We start from the raw sequence: 13,537 nt of genomic DNA, 5'->3' as shown, positions 1-13,537 counted from the left end.
ACCTTCCCACCAAAGATGGTCCCTATTTTCCTACTTGCATTTTTTACCTGCTTTCGAACTGCTAGGTTGGCAGAAGCTGGGACAAGTAACGAGAGCTCACCCCATTACGCAGCACACTAGGGATTCAAACTGCTGAACTGCCGACCTTTCGATCGACAAGCTCAGCGTCTTAGCCACTGAGCCCTCATGCTCTTAGAAGAGGAAGTTGACTGTTCTGCTGGGTTTTAAAGTTCAGGCAGAAAAAAAGACACAACCTTGTTTTGACAGAACCAGGTAGGCAGCTCCACCTATGTGTCACGAATCTGCCTCCAGATCCTCTCCAGATGCGAGTTCAGAGGAGGGGGAGTTTGAGTCGGCAGAGTAAAGCGCAGAGCCGAGTGTTGGTCAGGATTGGGGCTCAGAGAGTGCTGGCCTGATGGAGCAGCCTCAGCTAGGTCAGAACAGAACAGAATAACAAGAGTTGGAAGGAACCTTGGAGGTCCAACCCCCTGCTTAGGCAGGAAATCCTACACCACTTCAGACAAATGGTCATCAGACAAGTGACAGGCTGAAGCTGGCGAGCTGCAGCCAGTTGGCCAGGAGGCTCCAGGCTAGGACTGGCATCAGCAGCTGCCTTTTAGCAATGAGGAGGAGGTGACGTCCACACCTCCTCCTGATCCAAGGTCACGTAGAGCAGAGAGGAGGCAGGCACTACTCCTAGGAGTAGCCTCCTAGACTACTCATGTGGAGGCAACCTCGCCTCTCATGAAGCGCTGCACTACATCACCTACTTAATCCCTCCCTGAGGACTTGAGTGTTGTTGGAGCAACGTGCCCAGTTCCGTGCCTTGTATGTTTGTGCCGTGTATCCTGACCCATTTGACTTGTGGACTGCTTTCCTGGACTTCATGTGTGCCCACTAGACTCAGTTACCCAATGACTCTGTTACTGTGCTCGGAATTCGGACCTGCGCAACGGGGGCTGCTTTCCAAGGACCTGTTTCAGGGGTGGGTTGAATAAACACCTGTAGAACTCTTGCTGTACGGGGGGGGAGGGGAGTGGGGTAGTGCATGTATACATGCACCCAGCTCCTTTGCGCTATTGTCCTGTGCACTGTGCATCTGAACTCCTTGCAGAAAAGTAATGGACATCTTAATCTCCTCACTTCAGTCACTGGAAGTGCTATTAACTGATCTTCCCCGGGCCTTGTAATGGTATGTGAGAATGGCCTTGGAGACGGGAGGAAGAGCTGCAGGTGAGTGAGTGGTTGGATAAGAGGCAGCAGAGGCTGCATAAGCAACGGGGGCATGGCAAACAGCTCAGAAAGGACCCTCCCTAGTTTCTTGGATGTAAAGGAGAGGGGAAGAGAGATATACATTGAAACTTGTAAGATTCTGTTAATGCAGGGGTCTGCAACCTTAAACACTCAAAGAACCATTTGGACCCGTTTCCCACAGAAAAGACAACACCGGGAGCCACAAAACCCATCCCGTGCCTGGCTACTTCTTGAGCGGCCACAAAACTAGCATATGTAGTTGAATTAAACGTTCTGTTTTCTTCTGAAACTTTTCTTTTCTTGGATTTATCCATGGTTGGCCTACCGGGGGTTGAAACGCACAATAAATCGTGTGCCGGCGGGTGTTGCACATTGGCAGTTGTGACGCATATTTTGAGTGACAGGGAGCCGCAGCAGAGGGGTGAAAGAGCAGGTTGCTGACCCCTGTGTTAATGCAATCTTAGTGTAAAATAGAACTACTTCTTGAGGGTATGTTTCTTGACTGGCCTGCCTTGCAGAGTTGACATCAATCTTGCAATTAATGAAGTAAATCGATAGGTAGCGGGACAGTGGGTCTCCAATTTCTTCTTTGTTGTCTGTACACACAGAATTACTTGGACAACTTCTGGCCCGATTTAAAAGCCGCTCAAGAGCTTTTGGATTCCATACTCCAGTCGCGACGTGAACGGGAAAGCGAAAGCCATGAAAACAGTGGGAAGGAATACCCCGAGCATCTCCCCATAGAAACCCTGGAAGCCGGAATCAAATCGGGACACTACATCCAGGTGACGTTTACAATGCATGCACAGAAAGCTAAAATAACAGAGGGGAAATTATCAATATTTCTGACCTCAAAGTAGCTTGACACAGAGCCTTCCAATGTGAGCTTACTTTAAACTTCCAATCATCTTTCTTTAAAATTTGTAGACCAGATCTGCAATCTGGCCAAGCAAAATCTGGTTGATTTTGCTAGAGTCGGCTGTAAATACCAAAAGAAGCAGACCTGTTACAGAATCATAAGCCATGAGCTATGCTTTTATAATATTTCTGTGCAGGTTTTTTTTTTTTTTGTGGAAATAATGGTGAAAATGTAGAGGGTCAGAGATATGTCAAAAGATATCTTAGAGCCTTGGTGGCTCAGCAGACTAAAGTGCTATTAAGTAGCACCAGCTGCCTGCAATTACTGCAAGTTCAATTCTCACCAGGCTCAAGGTTGACTCAGCCTTCCATCCTTCGAGGTAGGTAAAATGAGGACCCGGATTGTGGGGGCAATAAGCTGACTTTGTATAAAAAAGAACACCGCTTAGGGGGGGCCGAAAGCCCTACTAAGCAGGTATATACAAAAGTATGAAGGCTATTGCTTAACGCATTGTAAGCTGCCCTGAGTCTCCGGAGAAGGGCGGCATATAAATCAAACCAATAATAAATAAATAAATAAATAAATAAATAAATAAATAAATAAATAGATAGATAGATAGATAGATAGATAGATAGATAGATAGGGTATGGGAAATTCCTGAAAAAGGAGCCCTTCCCACTTGTTTCATCTCTCTTGCTCTTTTCTCTCAATAATATAAAATGGCCACTGTCTCTGTAGGCAAAAAAAGGGCCCAGCATCTTGCTGCCATCTCTATGCTGGCCTTTGTAGAATTACGGAATTGGTAGGAAAAAAAACCCAAAATCCACAAAACGAAGCTCTGGAGTGTTTAGCGGCAATTTATTTTAAATAATTTGAAAATGGCCTGACAACTAGTAATAAAAAATTAGTCGTTTATGGCTCTGAAAATGACATAGCGAAGCAACTGTAATAAACGGCGCACAGCTGGCCGGATAAAATAAATAACATATGGCTTGGCTGATGGCGCTTGCCACAAGTGAGTCTTTAAAGAATGGGGGAAAGCTAATAGGAAAGAGGCCAGTTAGATTTATTAAGCCACAAGGTGGATATCATAGCAGCAGCAAGAGCCAGCGTGTCCCAAAGGGGCTTTTTTTCAAGAGGCAACTGGACTTCCTTGGTTTTTCTTTGAAGACGTTTCGCTTCTCATCCAAGAAGCTTCTCCGAAGAGCTGAAGAAGCTTCTTGGATGAGGAGCGAAACATCTTCAAAGAAAAGCCAGAAAGTCCAGTTGCCTCTTGGAAAGAAAGTGTCAGACTTCGATGCTATCTCAAAATAAATAAATTTCCAAACTGCCAATCTTTAAGGAAATCTTTTCTTTAATTGAGCACAGCCACTGGATCATGACTCGATGCGGACAAGACTGACCTTTTGCCCCCCAACCCCTCCCTTTCCGATCCCCAAATCTCTGCCGTCATTTCCCAGGAACGTCTCCCCCCTTCATTTCCACGACAACCCGATTTCAAAGGGATTTAGCAGGCAAAAGTTCAGAGCTTATCTCTCTCTCTCCTCTGCTCTCTATGCCAGCGTCGAAGCGCTGACAGAAAGCACCTTTGGGACAACCGTAACCTGGAGGACTGAGGATCTCCCTACACAAGAGCCAGTGTGGTTGGCTGCTTAAGGGGTCGAATTATTAAGAGCAGCAGAAGTTCATGTTCAAATCTTGTCTCGCCATGAAAACTCAGTGACTTTTAGTGTCGGTCAGTGTCTAGGCTACCTCTCAGGGTTGCAGTTGTAGGGGAAATTAAAGGTACAGTAACCTCAATTTACAACAGTTCATTTAGTGAAGTTACAATGGGATTGAAAAAAGTGATTTATGACCGTTTTTCACACTTATGCCCATTGCAGCATCCCAATGGTCATGTGATCAAAATTCAGACATTTGGCAACTGGCATGTACTTATGACGGTTGCAGTGTCCCTGGATCACGTGATCCCCTTCTGCGACCTTTTGACAAGCACAGTCAATGGGGAAGCCAGATTCACTTAACAACCATATTACTAGCTTAACAATTTCAGGGATTCACTTAACAACTGTGGAAAGAAAGGTCATAAAATGGTGCAAAACTCACTTAACAAATGCTTCACTTAACCACAGAAATGTTGGGCTCAATTGCAGTCGTAAGTTGAGGACTGCCTGTATTGCATTCACCTAGATCAGAATTTCCCAACTTTGTAAACGTTTAAAACTTGTAGATTTCAACTCCCAGAATTCCCCAGCCAGCTTCTCACAAGCAAGTTTAATGGGGGAAGCTGGATTTGCTTAACAACTTACAAGAATTTAGCAACTGTGGTGATACACTTAACAACCATGACAAAAAAGGTCATAAAATCAGATGTGACTCACCCAGCAACTGCCTTGCTTAGCAGTTGAAATCCTGGTCCCACTTATGGTCGTAAGTCGAGGACTACCTGTATTAAAGATACTTGAGGTCAGAATCATCCCCCTCCTGGGGTTTCTCATCCTTCCTGATCAGGAGCGGCTTCGCTTTGCTGCACGTGACTTTACTTTTAAAATACTTATTTATCTCGTGCACGAATACAAATGGGCATTTTGGGATACCTAAACCATTTGGCTCGTAAAAATTCTCAGCATTCCTCCAGGCAGCACTTAAAAGAATGTCAGCCAGCAAATCAAACAAAGAATATCCAGGTCAAACAAAAATGAATAGGGGCTGCCATTCATTTCTGTCCTATGGACGGCTCTCTTTAGTATTTGAATCCTGAAGCAATTTGTATACTAAGTATTTCAAATACCCTTCACATTTCAGTTCTTCCCTTATCTTAGACCACGAATGAGAGTTTTTATTCAGTTCCTGATACTCTGATATAGGAAAGAGCTGTTCTTAGCAATATAATTGAGGAAAAAAAACTCCATTTGTATAATCATACAACTAAAATAAATCAAGGCTTATCCGTGCATGATTCTGAAACAGCTTTGCAATTCAAAGGGGGAAAAAAGCCAATTTTAACAGAGGGATAGAAGCAAGATTGTGTGAAGCATTAGTACCACCTTTGAAGGCCTTGGTAAGTCCACACTTGGAATATCGTATCCGGTTTTGGTCGCCATAATATAAAAAAAGATATTGAGAGACTGTAAAGGGTGCAGAGAAGAGCAACGAAGATGATTGGGGTTCTGGAGGCTAAAACGTATGAAGAACGGTTGCTGAAATTGGGTATGTCTAGTTTAATTAAAAGAAGGACCAAATGTGACATGATAGCAGTGTTCCAATATTTAAAGGGTTGCCACAAAGAAAAGGGAGTCAATTTATTCTGCAAAGCACCTGAAGGCAGGATAAGAAGCAATGGGTGGAAACTAATCAAGGAGAGAAGCAACCTAGAACTAAGGAGAAATTTTCTAAAAGTGAGAACAATTAACCAGTGGAACAGCTTGCCTTCAGAGTTTGTAGGAGACAAAAGAGACTGGACAGCCATTGATGACCTCCAACTCTGTTACTGTTACTGAAATGGTACAGGTTCTCCTGCTTAGGTGGGGGGTTGGATTGGAGGACCTCTGGGCTCCCTTCCAACTCTGTTAATCTGTTATTCATTTTTGTAGGGGGTCTTGAATGTGAATAAGCACAGAGCCCAGTTAGAGGCATTCATGCGATTTCAAGGCGCTAGCAACAAAGAAAAAGGTGAGGACAAATTCAGCATATTCCGTTTGGCTCTCATGCCAAGTCTGGTTTTGCCTTCCTATGCAACGTACACTTGAGGCAATTTAATTTAATTTTTAATTTAATTTAATTTTAAAAAATTTATTTATACCTCAGTCCAGGGCCTAACTAGGCAACCTGAAAGAAAGGCTGGTTGAATGGGTGGAATCTGCTTCTGACAATGCTGCTTCTACATTTTTCTGACTTTTGCCCCTCTGTTTTGTTGCCGATATTATGGTGGGTTCAGTTAAACTTCAGGGTCATTTTGGGAATGGGTGTCAGACTGCGATGCTATCTCAAAATTAAATGAATTTCCAAACTGCCAATCTTTAAGGAAAACTTTCTTTAATTGAGCACAGCCACCAGATCATGACTCCGCGCGGACAAGACTGACCTTTTGCCCCCCAATCCCTCCCTTTCCGATCCCCAAATCTCTGCTTCTCATTGGCTATCTTCCAAGTCATTCTTCAGACTTCTCTTCATGTCATTTCCCAGGAATGTGCCCCCTCCCCTCATTTCCACGGCAACCCGACTTCAAAGGGATTTGGCAGGCAAAAGTTTCAGAGTTTATCTCTCGCTCTCCTCTGCTCTCTATGCCAGCGTTGAAACGCTGACATCGGGTTCCCCAAAGCTATTGGAACAGGAATGGATTGGATTGGATTGGGATAAAAATTAGTAAAACAATATCCTGCAATGTTGGGCAGCTTTTTAAAAAAACGACAAGCCATATCTTAACAGTTGTTATGTTAAAATGAGGCTTTTTTGCATATTTTATTTTTTAAATAATTATTGTTCAGCTTTAATTAATTATTCATTTAATGGATCATCTCTTATCCATGAATATCCCTAATTAGCAAACTGAAGCATATTGAAAATCTTCTGTTTTTTTTCCTCTCCTCTCTAATGCTGGAGATACTAGTCCTCTTGATCCATATTTTTCTTCCTTGGTACCCAGATCTCAAGACGGATGTTCTCATTTATGGCACAAAAGCCCGGAATAGGGCAATCCATGGGGATGTGGTGGCAGTGGAATTATTGCCCCAGAAGGAGTGGAAAGGACGGACGGCTGCCCTCGGAGAGAATGAGGGCGAAGAGAAAACTCCTGGGGAAGTTTATGGTGAACCCATGCCCACTGGTATGTGGCCAAGAAGAAAACCTGTTGAGACCAGGTTTCTGTTTTGATCGGCTGCCAGCCCCAGTTATACGTCTGTTGTATTATCAAGTATAATGCAGGTCTTCGGGGAGAGGATATTGGGGTGCGTAAGACAGGGATGGGTTACGGTATGGGTCTTAATTGTGTAAGGTGTGCATTCTGAAATTCTGAAAAAAACAACCAAGATGATTAGGGGACTGGAGGCTAAAACATACGATGAACAGTTACAGGAACTGGGCCTGGCTGGTCTAGTGAAGAGAAGGACCAGGGGAGACAGAATAGCAGTCTTCCAATATTTGAGGGGCTGCCACAGAGAGGAGGGGGTCAAGCTATTTTCCAAGGCACCTGAAGCAGTGGTGAAATCCAAATTTTTTTACGACCGGTTCTGTGGGCTTGGCTTGGTGGGCGTGGTGTGGCTTGGTGGGCATGGCAGGGGAAGGATATTGCAAAATGTCCATTCCCGCCCCATTCTGGGGCCAGCTAGAGGTGGTATTTGTTGAACTGCTCAAAATTTCCACTACAGGTTCTCCAGAACCTGTCAGAAACTGCTGAATTTCGCCCCTGATCTGAAGGCCAGACAAGAAATAATGGATGGAAACTGATCAAGGAGAGATTCAATCTAGAAATAAGGAGGAATTTTTTGACAGTGAGAACCATCAACCCATGGAACAGAAGTTGCCTTTGGAAGTTGTGGGAGCTTCCTCCAGGGATGAAGCTCCCACAACTTCCAAACTTCCAGAGGAGACTGGACTGCCATTTGTCAGAAATGGTGTAAGGTCTCCTGCTTGGGCGGGGGGTTGGACTAGATGACCTACGAGGTCCTTTCCAACTCTGTTGATCTGGTAATCGGCCTCGGTCTCCCTTCCAGGCAAAGTGGTGGGCATCCTGCAGAAGAACTGGCGTGAGTACGTGGTCACTTTCCCATCCAGGGAAGAGAATCAGTTGCACAGCAAAAATGCCCAGAAGGTTCTTGTGACCCCTTGGGATTACCGGATCCCTAAAATCCGAATAAGCACTCAGCAGGCCGAGGCATTGCAGGTGAGCGGTCGTTTGGCCTTCCCTCAGAGTCCAGCGGGTGTGTGAGCGAGCGACTTCTGACACCTCTGACGTGCTTTTGCCTCAGGATTTCCGGGTTGTCGTGCGTATAGATTCTTGGGAATCAACCTCACTGTACCCCAACGGACATTTTGTGCGGGTCGTGGGCCGGATAGGCGATCTCGAAGGAGAAATACAGACAATTCTGGTGGAGAATTCCGTTTCAGTTAGTCCTTTCTCCGAGGCACAGGTAAGCTCTTGTTGTTCTTGTTTTTCTTTGGTGAAATTTAAATATTTAATTTAATTTAATTTAATTTAATTTAATTTAATTTAATTTAATTTAATTTAATTTAATTTAATTTAATTTAATTTAATTTAATTTTAGGGGCGGTACACAAGTAGTCCTCAACTTACAACCATTCGCTCAGCGACCATTCAAAGTTACAACGGAATTGAAAAATTTTTCACACTTAACATCTCTTGCAAGCATCCTTGTGGTCACTTGGTAAAAATTTGGATGCCTGGCATCGTTCAGTGTTTATGACGATTGCAATATCCCAGGGTTGTGTGATCACCAATTTACAGCAACTTCAGGAGTTTCTCCCCAAAATTAGACACCTTTGGCCTAGATGATTGAGTCTTTGTTGACATATTGTGAGTCATTTTGGGGAGAAACCCCCGAAGTCGGTGTGGCAAGAGAGGGTACATTCCTACGACTCTCTGACTCTGCCTAATTTTGCTCTGATGGATGATGTTGCTTGGATGAGCAACGAACCATCTCAGATTAACAAAGTGTTAGCTGTCCATCTCAATCCCAGCTGAGCCGCGCAATCATCAGAGGCTTTTTTTTTTACTTTTAAAAGCAATTCTTTTAAAAGTAAAAAAAAGATTGCGCGCCACAGCTGATCACCCCCCCTCGTGCGCTGTTCTACTTACCGCATGCCTCCTTTTGGTGTGCACTGCGCATGCGCACCTCGCATTTGGTGCATGGTGCGCACTGCGTATGCGCAGCCAGCGAACCGGTAGTAAACCGGTTCAGATTTCACCACTGGCTCAGTTATACCAGGGCTCAGTTTATGACGCAGTGGTCTCTTTGTCCCTGTAGATGTGTGAGATGCCCACCCTCGTCCCAGAGAAGCCATGGCAAGTAAGTCCCGAGGAGCAGCAGAAGCGCCTCGATCTGAGAGAGACCCATTTGGTCTTCAGCATTGACCCCAAAGGCTGCGAAGACGTGGATGATGCCCTCTCCATCAGGCTCCTTCCCAACGGCAACCTGGAACTGGGCGTCCACATTGCCGACGTAACGCATTTTGTGGCAGCCAATTCTTACACCGATACAGAGGCCAAAGCAAGGTAGGCCTTTTCCCGTTTAATCATGCCAAGAGTCATTGAAGAAACGACAGCTAGTCCTCAACCTACAACAGTTCATTTAGTGGCCATTCGAAGTCACAATGGCACTGAAAAAAGTGACATATGACCACTTTCCACATTTACAACCTATAGCATCCCCATGGTCATGTGATCAAAATTCAGATGCCTGGCAATTGACTTACATTTATGACAGTCGCAGTGTCCCGGTGTCATTTTTTATTTCAGCAAACCGGCCTGGCCTGAATAGGTTTTATGGGGTTTTTTTAATTGTATAGCTAGGGGTTTTAAATTGGGAGGCCATTTATTTAATTTATTTTTAATTATCTTAAATTTTATATTGCATGTTATTTTAATTTTCGGCTGTTCACCGCCCTGAGTCCCTTCAGGGAGAAGGGCGGGATATAAATTTAATAAAATAAATAAATAAATAAAATAAATTTGATCACTTATTGTGACTTTTGACAAGCAAAGTCAATGGGGAAGCCAGATTCACTTAACAACCATATTACTAACTTAACAACTGCAATGATTCACTTAACAACTCTGGCAAAAAATGGGGCAAAACTCACTTAACAACTGTCTCACTTAGCAACAGAAACTTTGGGTTCAATTGTGGTCGTAAGACAAGGACTATCTGTATACCAAGAATATTATGCTCTGAATTTTGATCACGTGACCATGGGGGATGCTGCAACGGTCGTAAATGTGAAAAATGGCCATGTCATTTTTTTTCCCACTGCCGTTGTAGCTTTGAACGGTCACTAAACAAATGTCTGTAAGTCAAGGACTGCCTGTATGATTTGCCCAAATTATTTTTAGCCTTTGTCTACTCCTGATGTTATTGGTTTCTAACGTCACATTAACTTCACATTTTCCTTAATTATGGCTTGAATAATTCACACTTGGTTAGGATTGTGAAATGGGCTGAGCCATAAACTGTGGTTTATTTATCACGATTGCTGAGAGAGTCAACAAGCTCCGTTATGTCCTCATATAAAATTTGAGCCCTACATCAGTGTTTCTCAACCTTGGAAGCTTGAAGATGGGTGGACTTCAACTCCCAGAATCCCCCAGCCAGCGCTGCTGCCTGAGGGATTCTGGGAGTTGAAGTCCACCCATCTTCAAGCTACCAAGATTGAGAAACACTGCCTACATTAATCTATTTTCATTTTTCTTCTCTGTTAAAACTTCCTCGGTGAATTGTTTCTGCTAAAAACAATTATTCTGAACTAAACCGAGGCATCCATGTCAACAAAGATTGTGTGTGTGTGTGTGTGTGTGCCTTTGAGTCACTCTTGTCTCCTGAACAGGCCCTGACAGTTTTCGTGGCAAGGTTTTGGAAATGGTTTGCCACTGGCTGCTTCGTAGGGCTGAGACAGAGTGACTGGCCCAAAGTCACCCAGCTGGCTTTTGTGCCTCAGAAAAATCTAGAACTCAGGGTCTCCTGGTATCTGGCCTAAGGCCTTAACCACAACCCCAGACTGACTCTCAACGAAGATTAACATGTTACGATGAATCCAAATGCTATATGAAACCTATACCTCTTGTCTAGATAAAATTATTTTATAGTCAGTAATTAAAAGCCTGAACACATCCAGAATATGTTACCAAGCAAGCTGCCTGGAGCTGTCCAGGCAGTTGCCAGGAATCAAGACTGAATCAAAGGCTTAAAAAATAACCACGGTGCTACAAGGTGTGTCTGATTTTTTTTTTTAAGCTTCAAAATGTGCAGTGAGAGAAAAAAACCATTGACTACTTTTGCTCCTGATTTCTTTAGGGCTACTACTTACTACTTAGCTGACCGTCGCTATGACATGTTGCCTGCCATCTTGAGTGCCAATTTATGCTCCCTTCTTGGGAACGTGGACAGGTGAGTTATCAACTCCTTGCAGTGGGGAAGTTAAGCTAAGCCCCTCGTAGTACGCCTTTTCACCAACACTAATTCTTGTGGGAACTATGACTCTAAATATAAAGACTTGCAGTCTTTTAACTAAGAAAATACAAGCTACCTTCCTGCCGAGTGTGTGACTGGGTTCACCCACTGCAGTAAAAGCCACTGGTTTTCCAAATTATATGGTTATATTATATGGTTTTTATTCAGAAAAGACAGAGCTGGATAGACTACTCACAGGAACAGAGGATAAATTAATAAAAAAAACTTTATAATTTTTTACTTGGCATTGAATTGGAGGAGGAGCAAGTAAAGGAAACAATGATAGCCTGGGCAAAGAATTTTGGCTATTCAATTGATTTAGATAAATGGCAACAGTTATGGGAAAGGAATTATAAATTACCAATGTCCACTACATACAAGGAAAATCAATATAAAATGTTTTATAGATGGCATATGCCCCCTGAGAAACTGGCAAAAATGTTCAAAGATAAATCAGCTAAACATTGGAAGTGTCACCAGTTACCAGGTTCATATTATCATATGTGGTGGACATGTTTAGAAGCTAAAAACCATTGGAATAAAATTAAGATATGGCTGGAAGAAATGATACAATAACATATTGATTTAAAACCAGAGCTGTTCCTACTGGGTATCATCAAGAAAAAATTAGTAAAGAAAGTATCTATTTGATTATACATATAATAGCAGCTGCAAGGATTGTTTATGCACAAAATTGGAAAGCAGAGAAAATACCTTTGGAAGGAGAAGTAATTAAAAAAATTTTAGACTGTGCAGAAATGAATAGATTGACTTTGATGATTAAAGAAAGAGAAGATTCAGAATACTTTTAAGATATGGAATCAGTTTTACCATTGGTTAGAAAAGAGATACAAATAAGTAAATTAAGAGTTATGTACAAAAATGCTACAATTAGAATATTGTGTTAGTGTTGAATTGTTATAAACTTGGCGAGAATGAAGATAGAAGAAACAACAAAAAGAAGAACTTTTGGAGACAATACCGAGATGTCACATGGAAGGAATGACTGATATATTAAATGTTTGTTTGTCTAAAAAATAAAAAAACTTTTTTTAAAAAAAGCACCTGGTTTTCCAGTAGGGTATGAAAAAACCCTATTTGGTTGGATTCGTGTTTCATATTAGGTCCAAGTCTGTTAGCTTTACTAGTCCTGACGAAAAGCATTACCTGGAATACGAGCTCTGTTTTCGTTATATAGGGTTACAGTAGCAGAATCTTGCAAAGGGAAAGTACTTTGCCTAGGACAGGGGTCGGCAACCTGCAGTTCCGGAGCCACATGTTGCTCTTTCATCCTTCTGCTGCGGCTTCCTGTCGCCAGTCAGCTCCACAATTGATAGGGCTTTCAGTTAGGACAGGTAGGGGAAAAAGGACGCTGCGCTAGAAGGAGACTCTATGGTGGGGGAACCGGACTTCCGGTCAGCTCCAGAATTGAACGGGGGGACTTCCGGTTAGGACCTTTGTGGCTCTTTGAGTGTTTAAGGTTGCCGACCCCTGGTCTAGGAAAAGATTGGACAACCATTTGTTTGAAATGGTATAGGGTCTCCTGCTTCAGCAGTGGGGTGGAATAGAAGACCTCTAAGGTCCCTTTCAAGTCTGTTATTCAACTCGGTTAAGAAGATCCGTGGTGGCGCAGTGGTTAGAATGCATTATTGTAGGCTACTTCTGCTGACTGCCGATTGCCAGCATTTCTGTAGTTCGATCCTGACCAGCTCAAGGTTGACTCAAGGCTCCTTCCATCCTTCCGAGGTGGGTCAAATGAGGACCCAGATTGCAGGGGATGATATGCTGACTCTGTAAACGGCTTAGAGAGTGCTGCAAAGCGGTATATAAGTCTAAGTACTATTGCTAATAGACAGAATCTTGCCAGATTAAAACTATAACCTTCTAACTTAATACATACAGTCTGGGAGATTCTAGGGTGTGGCTACCTTGGACCTTTTCCTCCCTTCCTTAACCAGTTCTTGGGCCTCTCTCTAGAATGTGTGCTTCCTCCCTGGTGCACATTCATTAAATTTCATTTTTATTTTTGGAAAGCTAGGGAGGGTCCCTTCTGAGATGTTTCCCACGCCCTCCCTCCTCCTGCGGGCTGAGACAAGTACCATGTTTCCCCGACAATAAGACCCTGTCTTATATTTTTTTTGAACCCTGAAATAAGCTCTTGGCCTTATTTTCGGGGAGGTCTTATTATTTTGGGGCGTATGGAGCAAGATGGGGCTCCTCTTGCCACCTTACCTAATTTACA

At 43.2% G+C, this 13,537-nt stretch overlaps 1 protein-coding gene across 1 annotated transcript in view; it reads left to right on the top strand.

The window, feature by feature from the left end:
• Positions 1-13,537, top strand: part of DIS3L (DIS3 like exosome 3'-5' exoribonuclease) — a 37,800-nt gene that overhangs the window by 14,180 nt on the left and 10,083 nt on the right. The window contains exons 5-11 of the mRNA XM_070953933.1: positions 1,863-2,039; positions 5,707-5,785; positions 6,759-6,938; positions 7,825-7,994; positions 8,080-8,241; positions 9,097-9,344; positions 11,140-11,232. Coding sequence (XP_070810034.1) covers positions 1,863-2,039; positions 5,707-5,785; positions 6,759-6,938; positions 7,825-7,994; positions 8,080-8,241; positions 9,097-9,344; positions 11,140-11,232 — 1,109 coding nt within the window. The remainder of the gene's footprint in view (positions 1-1,862; positions 2,040-5,706; positions 5,786-6,758; positions 6,939-7,824; positions 7,995-8,079; positions 8,242-9,096; positions 9,345-11,139; positions 11,233-13,537) is intronic.

The sequence above is a fragment of the Pituophis catenifer genome, unplaced genomic scaffold (assembly GCF_029215685.1).
Source record: "Pituophis catenifer annectens isolate HBS135680 unplaced genomic scaffold, rPitCat1.0.hap2 SCAF_14, whole genome shotgun sequence".
In the NCBI taxonomy this organism is placed as follows: domain Eukaryota; kingdom Metazoa; phylum Chordata; class Lepidosauria; order Squamata; family Colubridae; genus Pituophis; species Pituophis catenifer.
The sequence above is the reverse complement of the archived record's forward strand: the minus strand, read 5'-3'. Positions and strand labels throughout refer to the sequence as shown.